Genomic DNA, 27,600 nt, shown 5'->3' with positions numbered 1-27,600 from the left:
GCCAGACTGTGCACCCCGAGGGGATTCAGTATGGAAAAAAGCAGGATCCTGGCCCTGCTAGATGGTTCTGGTGCATATCAAAGGAATGATTTCGATGAGCCCAGACTCTTGCATCTTCCCATACAGAGAAAAATGCTAAATTCATTTCCTTGAGGTGTCCGGTTTTCTTTAATAAACAGTAATCTTTTGATGTTCCGACTACCTGGTTTTTGTTGCAAAAAGTCCTGTGTATCCCGGCTCCTCCCTCACCTCTTCGGGGCAGTCCCTCAGAGCTCTCGGAGAGGCTCTTTTCCAGGCTTAAGTCCTCAGAAAGTCTGCCGAATAAAACATGGTTCTCAACTTTTAGGTTGTGCAACTTTTTAAGTCAACACTGCAATAGGCCATGCTGGTAATTTGCTGAGAATAGGTACAGTGGGTCAGATATATTTTGAAAAGAGTTTCTGATCCACAGTTCATCTTTGTTAAGTACCAGTTTCTCTCTGAGTAAAAGCTTTCTATGCCAGCTTTTTTTTCTAGCCACACAGCATGCAGGATTTTAGTTCCCCAACCAGGGATCGAACCCGTGCCCACTGCAGTGGAAGCACGGACTCTTAACCACTGGACCACCAGCGAAGTCCCAGCAAAAGCACTTTTATAAGTAGGGGGTAATGAACATGGATAGGAACTGTTTGGGATGTGTGAAATCAAAGGTAGGCAGTGTGCATGAATGGATGAGGAACTTGCCCAGGAAAGCTTTGCCGAGTTCCTGGCTTCAATTGTTTTTCTGTGGATATACAAATGTTTGGGAACAGAATTATTTGATTCATTTGAACCCCAATTTGCATCCGCGTTAAGGGAGGATTAATTCACAAAGATCCCTCTGGAGTCAGTGCTCTCTTAAGCAGATTGCCTTCCTGATCGAGGAGGATGATAGTTCTTTAGGCAACGCATAAATAGGCAGCATTTAAAAATTGCTGTTTGCATTAAATTTAATATTCTTCATCTTTTGCATTGTCTAAACAGCTTAAGCAATACTAAGACTTCTTGTTTCTAGTGATGGATAGTATTTCATTATATCTCGGAAAGCCAATGATTCCAATCTTCTTGTCCAGTTTTACTGAGATTAAACAATTCTTCTGTAATTGCTTCCAAGCCTGAAACAAAGTGATAAGCTAAACAGTTCAAGTACAGACGCTCTCTCAGTTTATTGGATTTCTCTCTTTTTTTTCCTTCCTCTTACTCCCTTTTCCCCTCTCTCTTTCTCTTTCCCACCACCATCCTTCTTTCTTTCCCTTCTTCCTTCCTTCCTTGTTCTTTCTTTGCTCACTCTTTCTTTTCCCTCTTCCTCCCTCCTTGAACCCCAGGCCAACTATATTGGGCAAATGTAGGTGTTCTTATCCCGTTAGTGTATCATGTTCTTCAGATGGACTGTAGACCCCTAAAATTATATGCAAGATTTTGGGCTGTCAACATTTGTCAATTTTTCTGCTGAGAACATTTATAACTTTTTTTTGATCCTCAAAAGAGTCTGTGACCAAAAGAAGGTTGAGAAACACTAGTCTAAGATTACACAGGAGTCATCTGTCTTCAGGGCTGCATTTGACTGTAGACTTCTCTGAAACACTTGGGTTAAAGAACTTCACATCATTTGGCAACCACAGGAGCCAGTCCTAGGAATGTGGGCTCGACCTTCAGAACCACCAGAAAGACATCCTACATTCAGCTCATTCATTTCTGCCCATGATTAAGGCTGCTAAGCAGAGTTTTCTGTTCTTTGGAAAAAAAAAAAGTAAAGAGGTTATAAAGAGATAAGCAGAAGCTTCCAAGTAGATAGAAGAATAAAAAGCTTATATGTGAATGACCAAGTCTTGCACCTCACCACCTGGAGGGTATCTTCATGAGTTACTCTATTTTGGTCATGTTCCTTTGTAATTAAATTGGGATGCTAGGTATTCATTTGCTTTGTTAGTTAATTTCAGTCTTCTTCCTAAAGAAGAAACTTAGTAGTGCTGGATGAAGGCTGTTCAGAGAGAACTAGACATGGCCCTTATCCTCCAAGATGATGTAAGAACCAAGTTAGAAATATATAGAATATCAACAGACTCAGCATAGAATATACTAATACAGAAGTGACCTACTGGCACCATGCACAAGTCAAGGTAACTTTATTTCGGGTGGAATAAAGGACTGTAATTGTGGCTCTTCCAGGTCCAGAGAGGGTGGGACCAGCACATAAATAATAATCATCTTCCTTCAGGTTAGCCTGGCTAGACTTTAGAGTGAGTAGGGCAAGTGATGGCTGGGTACACTGGCTTAGTGTGGATATCCTAAGTTTAAGGAGCTGTTTTCATAGGTGGGAATGAAAAACAATAGTCTGTGAGCTAAACATGAACAGATGCTGCTGGTATGAGGTAGCCTGATGGAAGGCGGAGACTCAGCATTTGATGGGAAACAAGGCCTTTGGAAAGTGGGATGGTGTTTTTCTTGGAGACTAGAAGAAGAAAATGATGTCTCGTGGCTGATGATGCCAGAGCAGGGAAGGTGTGCATGGATATAGCAATGCAGGGAGAAATGGAAAGGCGTGTACCATCCGTGGCAAAGAAAAACTGGATTTTGAAAGGATTAGATGAAACCCAGAGCAGGATTAGCATACCATCGGGTATGCTGAATAAAGGGTAGAGATGAGTCATGGGTGACTTAGGTTTCCTGTTTGCAGTGGGAAGACCTCTTGATGTTGAAATGTTCCAAGGCCGTGGGACCTGGGAAAGAAAGTCACAGAGAGATGATAAATAGTTGTATCTTCATCACATTTGGTTAGAGCTGTGGGTCTGAGCTGACAAGAGCATGGGTCTGAGCTGTCTTAGAGGGGTAGATTCTAGGGTAAAAAAAAGGCAGATGTGTCTGTCATCTACCTACAGAGAGTAGCTGGGACCCCTGACATGGATGCACTACAGAAAGAACCTGATGTGCTTGGGGTGGACAAGCAGGGGAACAGCCTTCCTTTCCGAGTCCGGAGCCTGGGCTAGTGGTGCGTGCTTTTTTGCTATTCATCATCCTTTTGAGATTACCTTTTATTTTCTTCGTCTAACAGGTTAAGAAAATAATGATGCTTTCCCCCCTTTTAGAAGTGAAATAATGACTTCTTCGTTTGCCTGGCCATTGCAATGCTAGAATGGTATAAGAAAGCAATATGTCCAGCTATCTAGCGTTAAACTTACTCTATTCATGAGTAAAAGTCATTAATTCTCATGAAGGAAAAGAAATGTACACACAAGGGTTTTCTGTGTGTATATACTAAGTAAATCTTTTGAAATCAGTCATTTGCTCCACAGATATTTATTCAATGAATACTTTAAACACAGTATCCTATGGGAAGACCTGAGATGCCCAATGCAGAACACGGATGGAGTATAGCGATTCATCTCTGGAATCGATTTGCCTGAATTGGAATCTGGGCTCTGCCACTTACTAATGGTGTGATCTTGGGCAAGTGGCTCAACTCTTGTGTTTCTTTCCTGATCTTTAAAATGGGAATAATAGTAATAATACTTAACCTTGTGCTGTTGTTGGGGGGAGCAAATGAGTTAGTATGTATTAAGCATTTATAACAGTGCCTGGCAATTAGTAAACACTAAATACATATTAGCTCTTGTTATTATTGCCCTATGTAAATTACCACATAATTAAATACATAGTTTATCAACTGGCCACAATATGAACACCAGAGTAAGGGAAAGAGGTTCTGTAAGCACAAGCACAGAAAGCATGGAGTGAGGGAGGTGTCCGAGAGAAATCGCATCAATCACAGAAACCAGTGTAAATACGTGAAGACATTTAGAACGGTGCCTGGCACACAGTGAGCTCTCAGAACATTTTAGCTATTATTTGCTGGTGTTAAACTGGAATTCTTAACCTCAGGTACATTGGATTAGGAGTCCATATGAACAAAGGTGAGAAGTCTAGAAAGAACCAATATTGTACCTTTTGTAGTGGCTAATTATAGGCTCAAAATATCATTAATTGAAGAATACTCACTTTTGGCTAGAGATCTGTTTCATCATTGATCTGTTGCAAAGCAGTATGCTAGAGGGGCCAGGAGCAGGGCTGTGGGTCTGTTTTGCCTGGGTGTGGATCCCAGGTTGGCCGTATACCAGCTGGGTAACGTAGGGTGAGGGAGTTAATCTCTTAGTGTCCTTGTCTATAAAATGAGGGTAATCATAGTACATGCCTTCCAGGGTCACTCTTAGGATTAAATTAATTAATATATATCTAAAGCACTTGGAATAATGCTTAGCACATAGTAAACACTCACAGTTCAGTGTTTGCTATTTTTACTGTTTTCAACACTTCTTCATGCCGCTCAACACTGGAGGTGATTTCAGGGTCCAGGCACTCAGGGAGGGGACCCTGGGCGGGCAGGCGCCTACCTTCTGTCTGAACATGCAGTGGGCTACAGCTTAATATGATTCTGACATATTCAACTGCATTCCTGCCCCTCTCCCAGCCTCCAGAACCCAGCCTTAGCATTTTCCTTTAAGAGATGTTTACATCAAAAATCGGCCAAGATTTGCCAACTCCTTTGAAATTTTTCAAAGGGCAAACACAGTTATCAAATGCTGAAGGATTTAGATGAGGCATACTTCTTTAATTTACAAAAATTTCCTTTTTACTTTAGACATATTATATAAATAGCTAATGGGTACATATATGTGTATATCATATAAGTGGTATTTGTCCTATGTGATTTCTCTTTTTAAAAGTACACAGACACACCATATATACATATGTATATGTGTGTATGTGTATATGTATACAAAACACACACGCATATATAAGACATGTTTATAAAGATACTACCTACTCCCAATTTAGAGTTTAATCTCTTTTTTCCCCTTCCCAGGAATCAGTATCTATTCAGTGTCATTATTTATGCAGCACATATGGAAATGATTGAGGACCTGCATTTTGGTGTTGCCTCTATGTTGGCTTTGGTTTGTGGGGTTTTTAGCTGCTATCTTGGTAATCTCAGCATCTAGCCCCATTGCTCATAGCTGCTCCATTTCATCCTTGGATATGAAGGACTCATCGCCACGAGACAGTGGCTTGTTTTTATTTTCTTGCTGACAGCTAAGTGGTAATGCTGAGGAAATTTGCCAGTCGAGTTTGACCTTTGATGGGAAGCTGTTTATTTTATTTCATGTTTTATTTTTTTATAAAGTTATTTTATTTATTTACTTTTGGCTGCATTGGGTATTCGTTGCTGCGCGCGGGCTTTCTCTAGTTGCAGCGAGCCGGGGCTACTCTTTGTTGCGGTGCACGGGCTTCTGGTTGCGGTGGCCTCTTCTGCTGCGGAGCACGGGCTCTATGTGTGCGGGCTTCAGTAGTTGTGGCACGTGGGCTCAGCAGTTGTGGCTCGCAGGCTCTAGAGCGCAGGCTCAGTAGCTGTGGCGCATGGGCCTAGTTGCTCCGCGGCATGTGGGATCCTCCCGGACCAGGGCTCCAACCCATGTTCCCTGCATTGGCAGGCGGACTCTTAACCATTGCGCCACCAGGGAAGCCCAGGAAGCTGTTTAAATAAAATCAGATGATATGTTGGTTGTGCTTCTTACTCCCCACAGTGCACTACTGACCTTATTGGGTGATGTTTTCCTTCTGAAATGAAACTTAAAAGGCATAAAGACACAATTTACGAAAAAAATTTTTCAGTCACTATCTGAGCTTCAAGTATTAGAAATTGGACAGTAGATAGAGTGTATACTGAGTCTTGTTTTTATAGTTTTGTCAATAACTCAACTATCTAAGTTCTAAGCCATGGTGCTCTGCTGATCTTTTGCCAATGAAATAAAACTACAAAAATAAGGTCATGTAGAAAAATTGTATTACATATTCTGCTGATTCCCTTTCCCTTTATCCTTTGTTAACCCCCTACCTCATAGGTTACATTTGTCATTTTGTTTTCTCTAATTTGATCTTTATTTCCACTGAGGGACAGAGTACAAGCCAATACCTAGTAGTTCAGAATGAAAGCTTTTTTCTCTAATTTCAACCGCCACTGGAATGTTCTCACCAAACTTCTTACTGGCTAACTTTCTTCAACTGAAATCATTTATTTTATTATATAATTGGTAGATCGAATCAGTCAATCTAAAAATATTTATTGATATGGTTCACAGTTGGTGGTTTAGAGGAATTATTATGGGAACAAGGTATAACTATTTGTTGCCATAGGTTCTGATGTAATGGATTTAATTTCTTGTATATACATGCAGCTGTATTGTGTCAGCCAGCTGTATTCCTGCATAACAAATCACCACTAAACTCATTAGCTTTGACAACAATCATTTGTTATTAGAGTTCACATGTCTGTGCCTTGGCTGGAGGTTGGCTGATTTAGGCGTGGAGGGTCAGGGGCAGCTGGGTGATTTTGCTGATTTCAGCTAGATTCACTCACATGTCTAAGGCTGAGAGTTAGCTGATCTTGGCCAGGCTCATCTGGGAGCAACTCTGATTTATGTGTCTGTCCTCCTTCTGGGATCAGTAGATTGTCCTGGCACATCCTTCTCACAAGTGTGATGGCAAAGGTACAAGTGTGTAAGTTCAGCTGTACAAGTGCATTTCAAGACTTTACTTGTGTTACAAAGCTAACATCCTTTTGGCCAAAGCCAGTCATGTGGCCGATCCCAGGGTAGGGATTAGTCCTCAGTGGGAGGGAATTGCAAAATTACATGGCAAAGGACAGGGATAGAGGGACAAATGAAGAACTGGAGCCAGTTATGCAATTTATAACATATATTAAGGTACTCATTGACTCTTATTAAGTCAAGGGACTCTAAATGGGCCACTTGACTCACTAAGGCTTCTATCTAATAATTAGCATCATAAAATATAGAGCAGAGCAGGCAGAAGAAGGCCATGTCCATGTGTGATCATCCAGGGACAATATATTCCCAGTATAGGAAATTTAGAAATAGTATGAAACTAGAGAAAAAAAAAGTCACTCATGTTCTGAATTATTCTCCAGAGGTATTTTTACTATTTTGACATATTTCCTTTCAGTCTTTTTTTCCTATCACTTTCTTCATTAATAGTACATAAATTTATATTCAGGTTTTTTCCTTAATATTCTATCATAACTCTTTGCCTTGTTATTAAAAAGGGTTTAAACATGTAACATTGCTGGCTGCATAATATTTCCATTGTATGGATGTACCGTAATTCATTCACTTTGCCCTTCCTTTTTACTCTTTTGGTTACTTTCAGTGTTTTGTGATTATAAATAATGCTGCAGTGAGCATATTTGTGCACACATCTTTTTAAAAAAAATTATTTATTTATTTTATTTTATTTTTGGCCGCATTGGGTCTTAGTTGCAGCACACAGGCTCTTCGCTGTGGCGCAGGGCTTCTCTCTAGCTCTGGCACGCAGGCTCCAGGGCGCGTGGGCTCTGTAGTTGTGGTGCGCGGGTTCCCGAGTGTGTGGGCTCTGTAGTTTGTGGCATACAGGCTCTCTAGTCGAGGCTTGGGAGCTAAGTAGTTGTGGCACGCTGGCTTAGTTGCCTCGTGGCACGTGGGATCTTAGTTCCCTGACCAGGGGTCGAACCCACCTCCCCTGCATTGTAAGGCAGATTCTTTACCACTGGACCACCAGGGAAGTCCCTGTGCACACATCTTTATCTACATGTTTAGTTGTTTCTTTAATGGATCGGGAGATCTGGGTCCTGCCACATATTTGCTGTGTGATTTAGACCAGCATGTTAGTTTCCTCATCTATAAAAAGACATATCTGAGGCTGATGCCCTAAACTTCTTTCTAATTCAAAAAATATCTTTCGAGGTAGAGCAATAAATTGCTGTACTGAAATGGAAGCATGAAGGCAACACCAGTTGTTTGTCCCCAAAAGGCTCAGGGGAGGAGAGGCAGCTTCCTTGGGCTTTTCTCTTGGAAGAGTTCAGGGGAAGTTTTGTTTCATAGTTCACGTATCATTATTTGTCCTTTGGTCTCCATCTCTGATACAGCAAAGATTATATAAAAAATTTTAAAATAGGGGTGTAGGACACTGAGCATTAAGAATATAAACTATCTTGACCTATTTTATGAATGTGTGTGCTTTGAGAATGGCTTAGCCGGATTGGAAGAACTAATTTCATTACCTGTCTCTATTTTGCTTGTAATTTTGTATTTGCTTTTTGTATTTATTTTTACCTTTTGTGCCTTGTGAATTATGTTTCATCACAGTAATTGTAACCACACAGCCATGGGATCTGGCCTTATCTCACCATTTCCTGGTAATTGCATGTGACCTTTTTCTCAGGGATGCCTCCTTAACTGTTAATTTTAATATCTACTGAGACTATATTTCATCTTGCTATCTCTCTTCCAGTCTCTGCTAGGGGTAAATATTGCTCAACGTGGACAGGCTGTAAGTGTTGACAAGGCAGAGGTATGAACACATCATTGCTGAGTGGAGCAAATGTGATCTGTGCTCTCTCTGTCTCTCCAGCCCCTCCCCACATCTGTCCTAAGCGTGTCTTCCTTACAGGTGACAGAGACTTCTCATTCCTAAGCTCATTCTGGGAGTGGCATTAGATACTTCGTTTGGCTCCTCATCCAGTTGCTTCCCCAAGCTGAGCTGGGGGGCCCATCTGCCCAGCAGGGTTCTGCATCACCTGCAGTGTGGTCTCCATCCTCTGGCTGCTTTCAAAAGGACCTTTGTTACCTGCCCCTCCCGCTCGGCCAGGATGTGGCGCACACCCCGGGAATGATGGAAATCCTCCATCACCTCACAGCACTCCGCAGCTGCATAGCACCAGCTCTCAAAGCAAACACCTTCAACCAGCCTAAGTCTTGCCCGTCTTTATTTTACCTCAGGAAATAAATTGGGGCTGGAATAATTAATTGAGTCAATTATAAATTGGATTTGGGGGAAAATTATTTTCCATGGTGCATGTGAATCTAACCTTTCCCTGTGTTTGAAGGAAGTTGCTTATGAAATACAACCTTAATAACTGCGAACTTTAGTTTTTAGCTTCCGTGCCCAGTCTTCCACTGCCCTCTTGACAGTTCTGAATGATGTTCATGTACCTTTTCATAAGAAAAGTTGAGCCCAATTCTTGAGTGTAAAATAATTCATAATGTGAATGACTTTGCTCCCCTGGACAGTAATAGCTCATGAAGCACCTGGTGTGTGTGTGTGTGTGTGTGTGTGTGTGTGTGTGTGTTTAAACGTTTTCATAAAGCAAGGGAGCATATCTTTGCTTTATTTTAGTCTCGTTTTAGTAAAACTGGTAACAGGTGAGGAATGCTGACTCTGGGAATCTCTGACTTGTTTTCTCTTGTTCTGCACCTGTTTGCAGCCTTTTTGCTGTTGTTCCCTTTCCTGCCCTCCTCCCTCCTTTCCCAGGGCTATGCTGAGGTACCTGCTCTGATGTAACTTGGTAAGAAATGCAGGGTACCATGCAGGCTCCCAGGAGAATGTCACTGAGTGATGGAGGTGCTTCTGTCTGTTCGGTGCTGTTGCTTTGTTGTGATCCCCAGGCCTGTGATCGTCACGAAAGCCAGAGGCAAGCCGAGACCAGACTTGGCAAGATGCCGCCCTTTCCTCTGGATGAGCATTTCATCCATTTCAGCAAGGGGCAGATGTCTGTTACAAACTCTGAAGTTTCCTAGAGGGCTAAGTAAAATTCTGGAAGTCTAGGTCAGGTGTAAGGCATAAGCGGCATTGTAGAGAAGCAGATTAGGACCAATGATGGGGAGTGAGAAAAAAAAAAAAAAGAAAACAAATAACCATCCACTGGGGAGAAGGACAGAGACCTGTCTCCAGTCCTGTCTCCTGAGACCCTGGTTGACAACCATTCGCTTCTTTCCTTCTTAATTTTAAATGTATATCTTTCTTTCTTATTTTTAAATGCATTTCTTTCTTTCTTTTTCTTTTCTTTCTTTCTTTCTAGATAATATATTAATTGGTTTGAAAACCAAAAAGTATAAAACACGACACATTGAAATTCTGTCTCCTATCCTATTCCCCACCCACCTAGTCTCCTTCCTGCTCTGCCCAGAGAGCCTAGTTTCTTTCTTTTATATGTATCCTTCCAGAGTTGCTTTAGGCATCCTTACACTCAAGCAAATGCAAGTATAGATTCTCACTTTGCCATTCATGTCTTCATCCATTTATCTCCTCTCTCACATCCTCATTTTATTTCCTTTTATTCTACTCACAATAATTCTTTTTTGGAGCTTTTTTTTGAAGAGAAAGGTCAGTGCCCTTTGTTTTACTTATACCTGATGCCCTAAACAGATTCACATGTGTGCTTATCTTTTTCCCACAGATGAAGTGGAGAGTGAGAAATGGTACCTGTCTACAGACTTTCCATCAACAACCATCAAGACAGAGCCAATCACGGACGAGCCGCCCTCAGGACTAGTTCCGTCTGTCACTCTGACCATCACTGCCATCTCCACCCCTTTTGAGAAGGAGGAACCCCCTCTGGAAATGAATGCTGGGGTATACTCATTTTTCCTCCATACAAACAGATTGGATCAAAAGATACGGATCCTTATTCTCCAATAATGCATTTAATCTTTTTGGAGCTAGTGGTTGTATATGTTTAAAGATACATAACTACATATGTATGTATGTATGTAAAAATGTATTTATGTATATATCTAGGATATGTTAATTTGGTGTCAGCATTGCTTATATCACTTCCTTTAAAGGCATTTCCAGAAAAATTGGTAGCAAGTCTCATTTCATTTTTTTCAATGATTGCTATTACAAAATTTTAAAAATACATAGATATCCATGGGGAAAAAAAATTCTCCCTGGAACTGATTTTTAAGCCAGTGGAAAGGGAGTGGTTATGATGATGATGTGATCCATGGCTCTCTGTGCCGTGGCAATAGGGAATGCTAGTGCCTGTGTAATACTTTACTTTCCTAGTGTAGTGTTCAGTTGCCCTGACTTAATTCAGGGATCTCCCACCTACCAATTCCTAACGTATGCCCCGTGGAAAACATACGAAATCGGGAATTTCTTCCTTGCTCAGTTCCACACCTACAGCAAGTAGGATTCAGTTTTATCCCACCTTCTCTTTGGGTATTTCAGTGTCTGGTGATGGACCAGAGTCATACTTGTACATCTTCTTCCAGATACTGGAATCCAGTCCTAACTTTCCTTAAGTTCAAAGTCACAGGTTATAAACAATGACTCCACTGACAGTCTTTAAGTCAGATCTCCTCTGAGTGAGGTAGAGTGGTCCACCTGTTCAGGAAGAGGTAACACAGCAGTGGTGGGGCCACGAAGGCTCTGCTGCGTACTCACTCCTGTGCTCTTTACCTTCCATCCGTGTGGAAGATGAGGGACTGTGGACAGAGCATCTCTGCACTGCCCTCTAGAATTCCCTTCTCAATAGCTGCCTGAGTCTGTTTATCGGACTAGGCTTCTGGAGTCTGTATTAGTCTCCTTGCTCCATTAGATTTCAGTTCAGTTCATTTTCAAGCATGTCACTAAGAAAGGGCAGGGTCATGGCCTTGCCCCCCATGCATGGGCCAGAGACCTTTCCTCCTTCCCGTACTCAGTGTTTCACGGTTAGGTGCTGTTAGTTATCAGGAACCTGGAGAGAATGGATGCAGCTGGGTTCACACAATTCCTACCGCAGGACACACTGCTGGAGGCCATGACCCTTAAAAACATACCAGACTATTTTGTGATAAAAGGCCTTTATAGTACCATAAAAACAATAGAAAGAAAGCACTGATAAGTGAGCCCTGGATTTTTTTTTTTTTTTTTGGCTGCGCCATGAGGCTTGCGGGATCTCAGTTCCCCAACCAGGGGTTGAACCCAGGCCACAGCAGTGAAAGTGCTGAGTCCTAACCACTGGACCACCAGGGAACTCCCAAGCCCTGGGTTCTTAATGTTAGAATTCTGAGGGTTCCGTCACCTGTGCTGCCAGGTTTGGCAATGAGGGAAAGGTTAAGGACTAAAACACCTCCCTGTCCAAGAAGCAGCCTGCACTCAGCCGGGCCTCACCAGCCCCAGAGAAGCAGGGCTGCCCTGGGAGGAAGACACAGACGACAAATAACTCCCCCGGGGTGTTTCTTCAGGTTTGTTATTGGTTTTTAAAAACTGTGTTTGAAATTCTTCCTTTAGGTTGATTCCTCGTGCCAGACAGTTATTCCTAAGATTAAGCTGGAACCTCATGAAGTGGATCAGTTCCTCAACTTCTCTCCTAAGGAAGGTGTGTCCACTCTCTCCTTTGGGTTAACAGATGTGGGTGCACCGTCTAAAGAGATGCGGAATGTGTGAGACAGTGCTGGGGTTGATGGTACCAAAGGCAGAACTTACTTGATGAAATAGCTCTGTTCTTGATTGTAAATACAAACTTTGAAAGCTAAGTTTTTCCAGCTAAATCTTTAACTTTTACTCCTAGGCAGGGTGACTTTTCAGCATGTTCAATGACTGCTGTGACTTGGGTGCTGACAAGGGGACAAGGGGACCGCTGCCCTCAAGCCATCCTGTGGATAAAACCCAGCTCCCTGTCCTGGAGTGATGATCAGTAGGGGCAAATAGGCACATATCCACAAAGGCACCTGGCCCACTTACAACAATTCTAGTTTAAAGCCTCTGTGAAGTGAATTCACGGTTTATCTGTCTGACCAATTCAATGTTTTTAAATGTTGATTTCAGATGACAGTTGTTGCAAGGAGCCTCCTTTGTTCCTGCATCCCATTGGGCTCCTTGCCATCCATTTAGAATTAAGTAGTGTCACACTTGGGGTTATCACTTTCACTTTCTTCTTTCTCTGTGTCAGCCTTTTTCTTGTCCGGTATGAAGCCCATAGTCAGGAATCCTGAACGCAGACCCCTAAATCTCACAGAGTCTAGGAAGCTCTCTCGGCTTTTTTTTATTCTTTTCTTTCTTTTTTTTTTTGGCTGCGTTGGGTCTTCGTTGCTGCACGCGGGCTTCAGGAGTTGCAGCGAGCGGGGGCTACTCTTTTTTGTGGTGCGTGGGCTTCTCATTGCGGTGGCTTCTCTTGTTGCAGAGCACAGGCTCTAGGTGCGCAGACTTCAGTAGTTGTGGCACTTGGGCTCAGTAGTTGTGGCGCACAGGCTTAGTTGCTCCGTGGCATGTGGGATCTTCCCGGACCAGGGCTTGAACCTGTGTCCCCTGCATTGGCAGGTGGATTCTTAACCACTGTGCCACCAAGGAAGTCCCTCTCAGCCTTTATAATTGAGTTACTTTGCACAGATCCTGCTCTTAATTCTGTGCCTTCAGACACGCCATCCCCTCCCTTTTTATTTATACTTTTGGCACAAGGTTAGAAGGATAGCTCATCGGTGTGGTTGACAAATAGGAAATTAGTATATGCACTTGTCATGGGAAGGGTATCCCTGCTACGGTGTAGATGTAATGTGCAGATGTTACGTAGGAGCAGTGCTCACGGAAACAAAGTCTACCTTCATTCCACCAGAAACATACTCAGGATTTGATCCATGACAACTTAATCAAGGTTGGCATTTACCCTTTATCATCAGTAAAGAAAGGATTCTGTTTTTAAAATTAGAAATATGGACTAAAATCCATATTGAGACAGTATTTCTTTTCACTGAGTGACATACGTTTTAGTGCCTTTCAGCTTTATATACTGCTCCAAAGTAATTCCTTTCATTTTTGTGACACCGGTTACAACTATCACATACATCTTGCTTTTTAAATCTATGTTGCAATATGCTTCAGAAAATGTCACAACTGTACCAGTGAATCCCCTAGTGGCTTCAGAATCTGGGATCACTGGAGGAGAAACGTTTCAAGGGTAAAGTAAATGGCCGTCCTTCCTCATCCTAGATATACAGAGAGGAGGAAATTCAATATCCTTGAATGCAACGGGGCTTCTAGGCAAAGTAGCCGGTTGTCCCCAGCCCTGTCAGTAAGTAATCCAAGAGCAACATTTCAAGTGATATTTAGAAATCTGATACCGAGGCACCTGTGGCCAGGGCAGTAGCTCTTAATAAGTAGGTAAGAGGAGATTGGAGTTTGCTTCACTTTTCCTGCCATGCCATTTTCATTTTTTGTGGCACACCTTCTGCTCGGAAAGGAGAAAGGTATTAGAATAATGAGGGCTGTGCCTAGTGAAAGGGACAAGTGAGCTCTGGTATTCTTGGTTAGTTCTCCAGACTAACCGCTCAGCACGGCAGACAGCGGGAGCCCCTGTTAGGTCTGGCCACTCCTGGGTTTTGTTTTGTTTTGGTTTTGGTTTGCTTGTTTGTTTGTTTACCATGGTTAAAAGATAAACATTGTTAAAAGATAAACTCTAAAAAATTAAAAATTTTAAGAGCTTATTTGAGCAAAAATTAGTTACATTCTGCAGCGTCAAACCAGTTACAAAAAAAAAAAAAAACCAGTTACAAGTTTCCACCGACAGGAGCTGGGGGGAGACTTTTATAAAGAAAAGGTGGAAGCAAAGTAAGGAAATTATTTTTTTTTTTAATTAAATTTTTTATTTTATTTATTTTATTTTTGACTGCTTTGGGTCTTTGTTGCTGCGCACAAGCTTTTCTCTAGTTGCAGCAAGTGGGGGCTACTCTTCGTTGCTGCGCAGGCTTCTCACTGCAGTGGCTTCTCTTGTTGCAGGGCATGGGTTTAGGCGCGCAGGCTTCAGTAGTTGTGGCACGCGGGCTCAGTAGTTGTGGCTCACGGGCTTAGTTGCTCCACGGCATGTGGGATCTTCCTGGACCAGGGCTCGAACCTGTGTCCCCTGCATTGGCAGGCAGATTCATAACCACTGCACCACCAGGGAAGACCACAGTAAGGAAATTATTGATTGGATATAACTTAAAGCCAAGTTGGCTGTTTGTGACCGGTTGTCCTAGGTTTCAGTCTGGTAACCTCAAAGCATTTAGAGGCTTAGATTTTGGGTTTGCCTACGTAGGGCCACCAGAGCACTGGAGCCACCCCAGTCTGATGGCTTCCTTGCTTAATTCATCTGACACCACAGAGTGCCATAGGTCGTCATGGCATTGGGAAAAACTTGGTTAACACGCTTGGGACTCCTTCCTAGGTGAGCACATAAGTTTAAGGTGCATACCTACCCTCCTTAGCTGCCTGGAAGTGGTGGCAGAAGAGTTGGCAGTGGAGATGCATAGGATTGTTTTAGAATATTCTTTAGCTTTAAGAGTGCCCATGGACTCTAAAAAACCAGGGAGCTCTTGGGCGGAGAATCATCTAGTGAAAAGCAGTATGTTAGAAAGAGAAAAGAGATGGGTTAGAGAAAGAGAGAGAAAGAAAGTGTGCTGTGAATGGGAGTGGGCGTGGGGGTTGGCAGACAGAGACATATCACCTGTGGTTACCTAGGATATTCAGGGGTCTCAGTGGGCGAGAGAGCCGTCTGGTTGCAACTTGTCACCTCCAAAGGCAGCTATGGGGGGACCCTTTCTCTTAGGTGAGAAGCCGTGTGTCAGAAAGTCTCTTCCCATTCACAGTACATCAGGCAGGAGACCGAGGCCTCCCCATGGCCCCGAGCTGTTCTCTGGCCGAGGAAAGCCAGGTGTGTATGAGGCCTCCAGGCTCCTTGCCCAGTTCAGAGCCGCTGTACTCAGGGCTCTGTTGTCCTGGGGGCCCCAGGAGGGGTATGGAGTGAAAGGTTTACCCAAGGTCATGTTCCTTGGCTCAGGAACAGCAGCTGGCTGTCAAGGTATTTCAGCACAACGTGAAGATTTGCAGGTCAGAAAAAGAGTGAGACCCCAAAGCTCGTTTGTCAGGTTGAACTCAAGAGTGGATTCCTCCCTCGGGAACCCATCCCTCGTGCCCTGGAGATGCAAGATTGGCCCCGGCTAAGGCTCAAAGGCCACGGCAGAGTGTGGGGGCGTCTCCCTGAGGAGAGGCGAAGGACGCTTAGATGCTGGAGGACTTTGTGGGAGGCACCCCTCCCCCCATTGGTCTTCCAATGCCCACCTGTCTATCCACAGATGGATTGGGTATTATCTGAATCAAGAATGCCTGGCATCTGGCCTATGGGCCCTACCATGCACATTCCTCCAGAAACAATGAGCTTTTCTCAAACACTCATGGGCTCCCTGCTTTTGCTATTAAAAAAAAAGATCCTAATACATTAACATGGTTTACAAGTCAAACTATGGAAACTATATGAAATGAATAGAGGGAAGGCTATGCCAGCACCGTCCCTACCTACTGTAATTTCTCCTGCCCCCATTACGTCATAATTTTATTAGTTTCTTATATACCTTCCAGAGTTTCTTTACGCAGATACAAGCAAATGGGGGTCTGTATTCTCTTTCTCTCCTTTTTCATACAAAAGGAGGGCTACTTTATATACTGCTTTCTTTGCACCTTGATTTATTCCCCTCCTCTACAGGCTGAGACCAGCAGACAATAATGGCACATCTACTGAAACCCCCATTGACCAAAGTAAAACTGAAAAACCCAATCCAAAAATGTATCCAAAATAAAGCCTGAAAATCCAGCCAAGAGCACCTGCCACGAGGCCATATCAAGGACTGCGGACTTGGAACCCAATAATTCAACCTTTCAAATTTTTTGAAAGAAACACTCTTAAAATTTAACCTTAATAGTAATACATCTTGGAGGCCTTTCCATATCCACACGCAGAGATTCCTCATTCTTTTGTTCGGCTGTCCTGCGTTCTGCTGTAGGGATGTTGAATGTTGAACTGCCCCAAGTCCTGCTCTGTTGCTCCCTGATGGATGCAATCCGTTCTTTTCCCCTCAGCCTCCGTGGACCACCTGCACTTACCGCCCACCCCTCCCAGCAGCCACAGCAGCGACTCAGAGGGCAGCCTGAGCCCCAGCCCGCGCCTGCACCCCTCTGGCCTGCCGCAGACCCACAGCCCCGCCAGGGCCCCGGCGCGGGCCCCCTCGGCACTTGCCAGCTCCCCACTCCTCACCGCACCGCACGTGAGTGTCCCCTACATCCCTGCACCCCCACCCCCCATTCTGTCACTCGGAACTTCACCCAGCGTGGGTACCGTTCGGAGCCTGTAGGAAGTTTTACGTCTAACTGCTGAAGCAGGGGGATGACAGTCTTAAAGAACATTTTCTAAGAACTGCCTGTGACCTCATCATGCTAACACGTTCTCTTCCTTTCCTGTGCACACTTCCAGTTTTTATTCACATGTTTCTTTTTCGTAGCTACAAACATGAGGAATAAAAATGTGTTGTTATTCTTCTCAAAATTGTATCACAAATATTTATCATCGATTAGGCGGTCTTTATGACCTATGATAGGAAATAATTTATTTTTTAAATAAGCAATCTTTGATGAACTGAAAAATCGCTCTGAGAGTAAATGCGTTGATGTCTAAAGCTCAAAAATATAATTTAACCCTTTTTGTCTGTGGTGCAACTCTTAACCCAGTGACTCAGGATAGAAATCATGAGTCAACATTCATCCCTCACATATATAATTTTTCCAAATAAAAATTAGGGGTAGGGCTTCCTTGGTGGCGCAGTGGTTAAGAATCCGCCTGCCAATGCAGGGGACACGGGTTCGAGCCCTGGTCCAGGAAGATCCCTCATGCCGCGGAGCAACTAAGCCCATGCGCCACAACTACTGAGCCTGCGCTCTAGAGCCCACGAGCCACAACTACTGAGCCTGTGTGCCACAACTACTGAAGCCCACATGCCTAGAGCCTGTGCTCTGCAACAAGAGAAGCCACCACAATGAGAAGCCCGCACACCGCAATGAAGAGTAGCCCCGGCTCACTGCAACTAGAGAAAGCCCGCATGCAGCAAAGAAGACCCAACACAGCCAAAAATAAAATAAAATAAAAAAAAAAATAAATAAATAAATAAATAAATTAAGGTTAGATAATTAACTTCTCATTGTTCTGAATAGTCGATTGATTTCTATGAGGATTTAAAAATTAGTCAGCCTTATTGAATTTATAATATCACATAGAGCAAATTTGAATGAAATGAGTTATTTAAAAATTCTTAGAAGAATCATGTATTAATTAACATAATTTTGAAAATTTGAGTTCAGTCTGTGTCAGAAACTCAGAAAGTTCTAGATCTGTGGCCACGTTCTTATATTTCACTATTACCAAGGGCCAGGGAATTAACTTTTTCCACTCCACCTTTGCCTTCTCTCCTCTAACCCTTCACTCCTTTGATTACTGAAGTAGTGTCCATCCTATGGATTTGTGGGTCCTACCACAATTAATCCATTCCACGTGGTCATGGAGGAAATCCTTCCCATATCATACCCTGGCTCAGCATCTGTGTTGTTTCCCTATTATCTGTTGGCCTCAAGCCCTCATACCTCTGCTGGATACAAACACCCTCCTATGTGCCCAACCTGCTGCTGCTTCCAGAACTCCTCACCCCGTCTACGCAGAGTGGCTTCTTCAGTTACTTTTTACAATACTGCCTTTGTTGTAATGCCCTCCTCTGTGTAAATCACCCCCTTTCTTTCAGGAAGCCCAATTCAAGCCTTATCTGCTACCCTAAGCCTTCCCTTATCACACAGACTCACATAAGCGTTCTCCTTCTTCATATTTTTAATGTACCTTGAGTGAATATTACAGTCTAGCATTTAATTGCTCTCATTCTTTTCACGAGTTTCAATTCAGTCTCGGTCTCGATCATTAGCTACTTAAGAGACGGAGTTCGTTTTGATTCTTCTGTGCATCTAACGTGGAGCTAATATGCAATAGGTACTGCATTTATTTGACTAATTATAAACACATTGTCCTAATACGGGTGAAATGAGATGAGCTACAGTTCTCATCTCCACTGATGATGGACAGTCTGGGACTGTGCTGACCAGTGACTTCCGTGGAACATGCCTGCAGGTGCGTCCCTAGGAGCCCTGGCCCCTTAGCTGGAAGTAGAGGTCAAGAAGCAACTCCTAGTGTATAGAGAGCGTCTTGCAAAATGGCATCTTTAGGAGAACAACAAAACTTTCCACAAACAGAGTTCCAAGTGAATCCTTCATCACTCCGAGGACAGGAAATCTCTAGGGACGTGGGAAATGAATTCTATCCTTTCATTTTGATGTTTTAGCCAGGAGGGTACTTTCTGGGAAATAATGGGTGGGTGGAGGTTTCTTTACCCGTTCCCTTATATTATAATCCTTGGGTTGTAACACTCACACGAGTGTCTTTTGCATTTTTGCTTCCACTTCAAAGTGCCCGTTTCTCACCAAAAGAGATGGGCCTCCTTTTCCCTTAGCCATTGGCAAGACATCATAACAGACCCTCCTCACCCCTCAGGAGGTGTTTCTCCGGTGCGCCTGGCTTTTCCTCTTTGACCCTTTTCTGCTCCTTGGTCTGCACAGAAGCTGCAGGGATCAGGCCCCCTGGTCCTGACGGAGGAGGAGAAGAGGACCCTGATCGCCGAGGGCTATCCCATCCCCACCAAGTTGCCCCTGACAAAATCAGAGGAGAAGGCCCTGAAGAAAATCCGGAGGAAAATCAAGAATAAGGTGAGCCCTTCAAATCCAGGTACTTCTGTGAGCAGAACCCGGCCAGCATGCCCACCCTCCCTTCCCGGTGGCCAACACCGGCCCGTCCCATGGTGGGGACCAAGGCTTGCCCCTGTCTTCCCCCAGACCTCCCCATACATCTTCTGGTCAGTGGGCCTCCAGATCGGGCGTGCACACTCTGTGGTGCCTAAGATGACCTATACAGGGGTGGGAAGAAAATATTAGAACTCCCATTGACATTTTGAAAAAAATCTCAGCCTTTAAAATTTGTTTTATTAGATACACAATATTTCCCTCTAGTAGGCATATATATAATTTATAAATGAATAAATATAAATGTATTATGGGTGCTTGCTTAATTTTTTTTCTTGATAGAGGTTTTTGATAAAAAATTCTGCAGACCACTGTTCTATACCTGGGTCCAGCAGTCTCCTAGTCCTAGGCCCCTACAGTGGGGATCAGGGGTGCAGAGGCCCTGGGGCATGGCTAGGGCGTGGGCAGAGCAGGAGGGAGGAGACAAAGAGAGAGGAAGGAAAGAGCTTAGAGTTAAACTTCTTCGTCCATGTGCAGAACCGCCAGGGAATTTTTATACGACTAACCCCAACTGGCTTATATTATGTATTATAGTTGAGCCAACTAGGTCCACAGAATTGAAATCATTTATCTAAGACCATACAGATGGTTCGTGACCCACATGTTCCAGTCTGACTGCTGGACCACTGTCCTTCTCACTGGGGGCCTAGTGTGTTGTAAAGTAGATGAGAACATCAGCTGGTTGAAACCAGGGAGGACAGAAGAGGTGATTAGTAGATGAACCAGTAGGTTAAACAAATGGGAAGTGGCCACAAAAGTGAGCAGGGCTTTTGTGATTTCTTTGCTCATGGCCTCTTGTCATACTGGTTTACTGAGATAGCTGGAACATAATCCTTTTTTCTCCCCTTCCATTGCAGATTTCTGCTCAGGAAAGTAGGAGGAAGAAGAAGGAATACATGGACAGCTTGGAGAAAAAGTAAGCCTCCTGCCAAACTGGTTGTGTGTATTGAGCAATTCATGTAGAGAAATGTAAGTGCAGGGGTGCCCTGCTTTCTATGAGAAGGGGGTTCAATTTCTCGGTCTGGACCCCAGCAAAAAGGCTGTTGGTTTATCAGCTATGTTTTGCCTGCCACCTAGTGGTTTTTAGAGGGGAAAGCTTATAGATCTGGCAGGTGATAAAAAGTACATTCAATCTTAGTAGGCATTTGTACCGCACAGTTTCCGACCAAGGATCCTTAAGTCCCTGAAGGCTTCCTTTCAGATAAGTACAAATACTAACCTTCATGCGTATTCCTGGACTCCTCAGAGGAGAGGTGCTAATTAATCAATTCCTGTTGGCCACACTCCCTCGCACGCTAGAGAAAGCAACAGGGGATGAAGTAAGTAAGGCAGGTTGGCGTTCTTTTTTTTCTGTCCACTATAATTTGTGTTATAGGTGAGTGACTTGTCACAAAAACACTTGAAGGCACCTTTTGCTCTTCTGAATAGCCTGGAATATCAGGAGGGCTGTTAGAAAAACGTAAATTAAATACAATTTTGTATTAGTCCTAGAAAATAGTTCCCATCTGACAAACTAATACCATTTTAAGATGGGAATGAGTCCCGGGACTTAGAAATGAATCTTTATGTGTGTCTGGTGAGAGGAGCGGTTGGTGGATCCTGGCTGGTTCTTGAAGTTCCTACTGAAAGTCAGTGTTTCTTCCTCCTGATTTAGGTGTTGGTAATATAGCATTCAGCAGTCCCATTCTGTTTGTTATTGTCTGTAAGTATCCAGGGTCAAGATGTTTCAATGAAAATCTCTTTATTGCCTCTTTGGGGCATGCCTGCTCCGGCACCCGGATTCCTTGTCTTGAGGTCCCGGGTTCTTGTCCTTCACTCTCCCCCTGCCCCAAGCCCCTTGGCTTCCTGTCAGTCCTTCAGGTCAAGAGTACAGCCAGCAGCATCCAGACCCTGTAGCATAGAGGGAGAATTGTGATGGACGTTGAGAGCCATAGGGAAGTCGAGAGAAATCAAGGTTGGAACACCCTAAAAGAAGTTTATGTTTTGTACCATCCCTATTCATTTTCCATTACTGAGGCACTGGTTACCCATCTCTCTCTCTCTCCTTTTTCTTTGGTCTCCTCACCCTTTTCCCCAACTCAGGTGGGCCAAGTTCTCTCCCTCACCTCCCTAGAGTAGCTGCTTCCCTGTCTTTTTTCTCGAACCCCACCTGCCTCCATCCGAGCTCCTGGCTTAGTGTTTGCTCCCCTGATAAAAAACTAAGTTTTTTTTTCTCTCTCTCTCTCCTCTGTAGGGTGGAGTCTTGTTCAACGGAGAACTTGGAGCTTCGGAAGAAGGTGGAGGTTCTGGAGAACACCAACAGGTGAGGGTCCCTGGAGTGAGGAGCCAATACAGCTGCCTGATGGAAGGTGGGGAAAGAACGGGAGATCCAGGGCCAGAGCTGGGAGGAGAGGGGAGGAGATGACATTGAAAGGATAGTTGTGTCAGGATGCTCAGGACGGTCGCACTTCTCTCACCTGTTCCTCCCGTGTGCGTGCGTGTGTGTGCACGCACACACACACACACACACACACAGAGGCATGTCCTTTACTTTTCCTAAAGTACATGGGATTGATGAAGAGGCTGATTCTGCCTCCATGTGTTTGTCTTTTTTACGTTTTTTTCCCTGTAATTCATTTCTAATCTCATAGCGTTGTGGTCAGAAAAGATGCTTGATATGATTTCAATTTTCTTAAATTTACTGAGGCTTGATTTGTGACCCAAGATGTGATCTATCCTGGAGAATGTTCCGTGCGCACTTGAGAAGAACGTGTAATCTGCTGTTTTTGGATGGAATGTCCTATATATATCAATTAAATCTAACTGGTCTATTGTGTCATTTAAAGCTTCTGTTTCCTTATTTATTTTCATTTTGGATGATCTGTCCATTGGTGTAAGTGAAGTGTTAAAGTCCCCCACTATTATTGTGTTACTGTCGATTTCCTCTTTTATAGCTGTTAGCAGTTGCCTTATGTATTGAGGTGCTCCTATGTTGGGTGCATATATATTTATAATTGTTATATCTTCTTCTTGGATTGAACCCTGGATCATTATGTAGTGTCCTTCCTTGTCTCTTGTAACATTCTTTATTTTAAAGTCTATTTTATCTGATATGAGTATAGCTACTCCAGCTTTCTTTTGATTTCCATTTGCATGGAATATCTTTTTCCATCCCCTCACTTTCAGTCTGTATGTGTCCCTAGGTCTAAAGTGGGTCTCTTGTAGACAGCATATATATGGGTCTTGTTTTTGTATCCATTCAGCCAGTCTATGTCTTTTGGTTGGGGCATTTAATCCATTCACGTTTAAGGTAATTATCGATATGTATGTTCCTATGACCATTTTCTTAATTGTTTTGGGTTTGTTTTTGTAGGTCCTTTTCTTCTCTTGTGTTTCCCACTTAGAGAAGTTCCTTTAGCATTTGTTGTAGAGCTGGTTTGGTGGTGCTGAATTCTCTTAGCTTTTGCTTGTCTGTAAAGCTTTTGATTTCTCCATCAAATCTAAATGAGATCCTTGCCGGGTAGAGTAATCTTGGTTGTAGGTTCTTCCCTTTCATCACTTTAAGTATATCATGCCACTCCCTTCTGGCTTGCAGAGTTTCTGCTGAGAAATCAGCTGTTAACCTTATGGGAGTTCCCTTGTATGTTATTTGTCGTTTTTCCCTTGCTGCTTTCAATAATTTTTCTTTGTCTTTAATTTTTGCCACTTTGATTACTATGTGTCTCGGCGTGTTTCTCCTTGGGTTTATTCTGTATGGGACTCTCTGTGCTTCCTGGACTTGGGTGGCTATTTCCTTTCCCATGTTAGGGAAGTTTTCGACTATAATCTCTTCAAATATTTTCTCTGGTCCTTTCTCTCTCTCTTCTCCTTCTGGGACCCCTATAATGCGAATGTTGTTGCGTTTAATGTTGTCCCAGAGCTCTCTTAGGCTGTCTTCATTTCTTTTCATTCTTTTTTCTTTAGTCTGTTCCGCAGCAGTGAATTCCACCATTCTGTCTTCCAGGTCACTTATCTGTTCTTCTGCCTCAGTTATTCTGCTATTGATTCCTTCTAGTGTAGTTTTCATTTCAGTTATTGTATTGGTCATCTCTGTTTGTTTGTTCTTTAATTCTTCTAGGTCTTTGTTAATCATTTCTTGCATCTTCTCAATCTTTGCCTCCATTCTTATTCCGAGGTCCTGGATCATCTTCACTATCATTATTCTGAATTCTTTTTCTGGAAGGTTGCCTATCTCCACTTCATTTAGTTGTTTTTCTGGGGTTTTTTCTTGTTCCTTCATCTGGTACATAGCCCTCTGCCTTTTCATCTTCTCTATCTTTCTGTAACTGTGGTTTTTGGTCCACAGGCTGCAGGATTGTAGTTTTTCTTGCTTCTGTTGTCTGCCCTCTGGTGGTTGAGGCTATCTAAGAGGCTTGATGGGAGGCTCTGGTGGTGGGTAGAGCTGACTGTTGCTGTCAAGAGGCTGATTCTGATAAGGGCTATGATGAGGGGGTTAAGGAAGAGGCTTGGAAAAGAATAAGGTCAATGAGTCTGATTCTCCTGAAAATGACATCAGACTTTAGAGGTGGACAAAAGAGGGCCTGACCACTTTTTTGTCACCCAATTTGAGTAATAAATGATGTTTTTTAGTAAAAAAAAAATGGAGAGAAAACCAAGTTTGTTTTTTTAATTACTGTTTTTAAAAGTTAATTAATTAATTACATTTTAAGCCCATTTTGAAAAGTAACTATAGGATAGTTCCTCTAGCACCTCCTGTGCCAGGTACTGTTTTCAGCACTTTATAGATATGAATTCATTTAACCTTCTAATTGGCCCTATGAGCTGGTCCTATTACTATCCCCATTATATAAAGGAGGTCCTGAGACTCAGAAAGGTTAGGTGATTTGCCCAAGGTCACGCAGTAAATGCTAGAAGGCTGCATTTGAAGGCAGGCAATCTGGTCCTGGAGCCTCGATGTAGGAGAAACATACTGAGCTTTACCCGGGGTCATATGCAAGAGAAAGGGGTTAAGGTATAGGGCTGAGAAATGGCAGTTGGGGAGTTTCATCGTGTGTGTGTGTGTGTGTGTGTGTGTGTGTGTGTGCGCGCGCGCGCGCGCTCACGGAGCCTGCCTATGCTTTGAAAGTTAAAGTGTTCATTAGTCAAGGGATCCTGTTGCCCTTAGTTGTTATAGATCTGACAATCCAAGCAGAGAAAAATTGACTTTTAGGTAAGCAAAATTTTAATTCATCATTTTAAGGCTTAGCACTAATGCCTAGTAACAATTTTGCAAATGTTAAGGGATCAGGGTAAATCTATTTGCATGTCATTTCATAATAACTTGAAATTTGGCTCCCATTTCCTAAATCTTCATGGTCTGTTGCTCAAACAGCAGGCTAATCTAGTCATAAGGTAAAAATACCATCAGTAGGAAAAGTGGACATTGTGACCCTGCTGGGTTTCCCTCTGCACTTCTGGGAATGTGTGCTCATATAGCAAGTCAAGGGCAATCACCTCTAGTGCTCTGTAGACAAACAACAGAAGTAAGTAAATGTTGTCACCAGCTCCATGTGGTATCACCTTGATCCCCTGAGGCAAAGGAGCTGGTTTCCAGTACGACTTCAGGTTTCCGGTTCCATGGTTGCCTTTGGCCATTAGTCTCCTGAGGCTTCCTCTCTTCTTATCTCCACCTTTACTCCTGCCAGAGTGGTTCTCAGGGTCCTGAACCCCACCAGCGTCTGTATCCATCTTGTTAACATCCTGATCTGAGAGTGTTCCCACCCCCCTGTCCTAGCACTTGCTGTTGCAGAAGTCCTGTGTTCATGAATGGGACAAATCCAGGTCATGAACTGGTGAGAAGGGGAAGAGGAATCCATCCAAGATAACCGTGGAGTTTGGTCCACGTTGGGTCTAGTCTAGGGGTTCTGGGTGTCAGGTCTATTCACAGCCACACGGGGGCAGCAGAGGCCCAAAGAGCAGTGGGTGCGTGTGATGAGACGGGGTCGCTGCCACCTTTCCTGGGAAAAAGGGTCTCTCCTCCCCTCTCCAGGCTGACCCTGCTCTATCATATTTTTCTAAACTTAAAAAGAAAAAAACCCACACATGTAATATATGCCCATTGTAGAAAATATTAGAAAATACAGTTAAAAAAGGGAAAAAAAATTACAATCTTTTCACCTAGAGAGATGTTTACATTTTGGAATATTTTATATATATGTATTTATATTGTACATCCTCCTCTGTTAAGAGCCTTTTCCATTTAACAAAAAAACACTGGGTATATATTTTTATATCAGTAAATATATTTCTACAGAATCCTATTTCTTTCAGATTTTGATAAAGAGCTGTCATCTGAGGAGCACTGACATAAAGCACATGTGATTCTATGTAACAACAGTCCGTGTTTTGCAATTGTTTTTTCTGTTTTACAATAATGTCCACAGCCTTTTTAATACGATATTAGTTATTATGCAATATGAGTTATGGGAGCATATGCATATTTGAGCTTGGGGTCAGCATATCTGGCGTTCTTCCCTGAGAGGCAGTGGTGGTTTTCTTTCTGTTTCCTTCACTGACTGTGGAAGTTTTTCCCGGCCATTCAGCCTGCTGGAACCTCGACTGAGAAAACCGTCTATCTTATGCTGGTGGTGTTCTGCTTGTCCCTTGATTGGCAGGAGCCTCCCCTGTGGTTCCCCCAGAGGCCCAAGTGCCGTCTCTTCCCTCTTCCAAACTTACCTCTCCTGGTAGACAACCTTTTATGGTGGAAATGGCTGATACTTGATTAACCTGCAATCTTCCCACAGGTAGTCTGATGAGGGAGTTGCTATAGTCTTAATCTCTCAGTCCAGCAGCTTTTAATGTGCTTTGGCTTGAGAAGTCAGGGAATAAAAGCAGAGCTGCTCTTGTTCACACGAGGAAGGGCCTTCCTTGCCCCCGACTTCCTCTTCTCCCTTCTTCTTCTGTTCCTGCCAAGCGCCTCCCCTCGCCAGAGGACACTGCAGTAGCCCGAGTGACTGTAACATGAACCGTGGCAATCTCCTGCCCTAAACCAGTCAGGAGGAGTTGGTGTGTTGGGCCCGTGGTAAGGGGAGATTTTCGGACCCTTTATTCGTCACACCGTGTGAGTGACCCCGTGTTTGAACTAAGCACAGGGTAGGGCCCAGCAAACACACACCTGTGTTTGTGTCCTGTTCGTGCTTCTTGTATTAACGTCCTTTGGAGGTAGCTGGGCAGAGACAGAAAGAAATGGCTGTGAGAAGTGGACAGGACCCTGGGTCACCAGAAGTGGGGTGGGAGACCTTGTGTGCCGTTGTTTCATTTGGCGCAATGTGGCAGGAAAGGCGAGTGGGTACATGGACCAAAATAAAGACAAATTATACCTCTTTACATTTTACCACTTCTGTGCTCCCTGCCACAAGGGACTTTCCATTTATCCAGATGAGAACGAGCCCTCAGATTCCAAATCAAGCCCGACTGTTCGGTTAGTACTCGCCTCAGCAGCAGCCATTTATCATGCTCTTGGCTTCTAGGCAGAACAGCCCCTTTTATCTGAGCTCAGGAAGCTGGAAGAGGATGGAGACAGGAGAGGAGACTTCTGCAGCCTTACCCCAGGAGCCTGAGAGCAGCCGAAGCAGTGGGAAGGCGATCCGCTAATCGCATGCCACCAGGAAATGTGTGCGCTGAGAGTGAGATGGCTTCCCAGGGGGCCCTCCTTCCGCTGCTCGATCAGGATATACATTTGCACTTGCAAAGTCCAGGCGAGGCCATGCGTGGCGCCGGAGGGTCTTCCTGGCCTTCCTTGCTTATCTTTCGTCTCTCCGAGCTGCATGTCTCATTCTTGAGAGACCCTGTCTTTCCCCCACTTTCTAGCCTTTTCTTCTGCACAAGTGATGCACATGTACTGCCCAGCCCATCCATTTTAGGTGTCTGTGGCCCAGTTTGCTCCATTCATTTTTAATTTTGCCCTCGTGCTGTAGGCTGTAGGGCTGTGAGCCACTATCCCTCTCCTCAGCCCTGATTTGTAGACTCATAGGAGCTTAGGCTTGAAATGTACTTTAGACATCATCTCATTTAACTGTTAATCACTTCCTTTTACAGAAGTGGAAGCTGAGGGCT

At 43.6% G+C, this 27,600-nt stretch overlaps 1 protein-coding gene across 1 annotated transcript in view; it reads left to right on the top strand.

Annotated features, from left to right (window-relative positions):
- Positions 1 to 27,600, top strand: part of CREB3L2 (cAMP responsive element binding protein 3 like 2) — a 125,680-nt gene that overhangs the window by 80,227 nt on the left and 17,853 nt on the right. The window contains exons 3-8 of the mRNA XM_082400342.1: positions 10,304 to 10,479; positions 12,124 to 12,211; positions 16,720 to 16,904; positions 19,288 to 19,434; positions 20,385 to 20,443; positions 21,761 to 21,829. Of these exons, the coding sequence (XP_082256468.1) occupies positions 10,304 to 10,479; positions 12,124 to 12,211; positions 16,720 to 16,904; positions 19,288 to 19,434; positions 20,385 to 20,443; positions 21,761 to 21,829 (724 nt within the window). The remainder of the gene's footprint in view (positions 1 to 10,303; positions 10,480 to 12,123; positions 12,212 to 16,719; positions 16,905 to 19,287; positions 19,435 to 20,384; positions 20,444 to 21,760; positions 21,830 to 27,600) is intronic.

The sequence above is a fragment of the Balaenoptera borealis genome (assembly GCF_965194805.1).
Source record: "Balaenoptera borealis genome assembly, chromosome: 7".
Taxonomy (NCBI): Eukaryota; Metazoa; Chordata; class Mammalia; order Artiodactyla; family Balaenopteridae; genus Balaenoptera; species Balaenoptera borealis.
The sequence above is the reverse complement of the archived record's forward strand: the minus strand, read 5'-3'. Positions and strand labels throughout refer to the sequence as shown.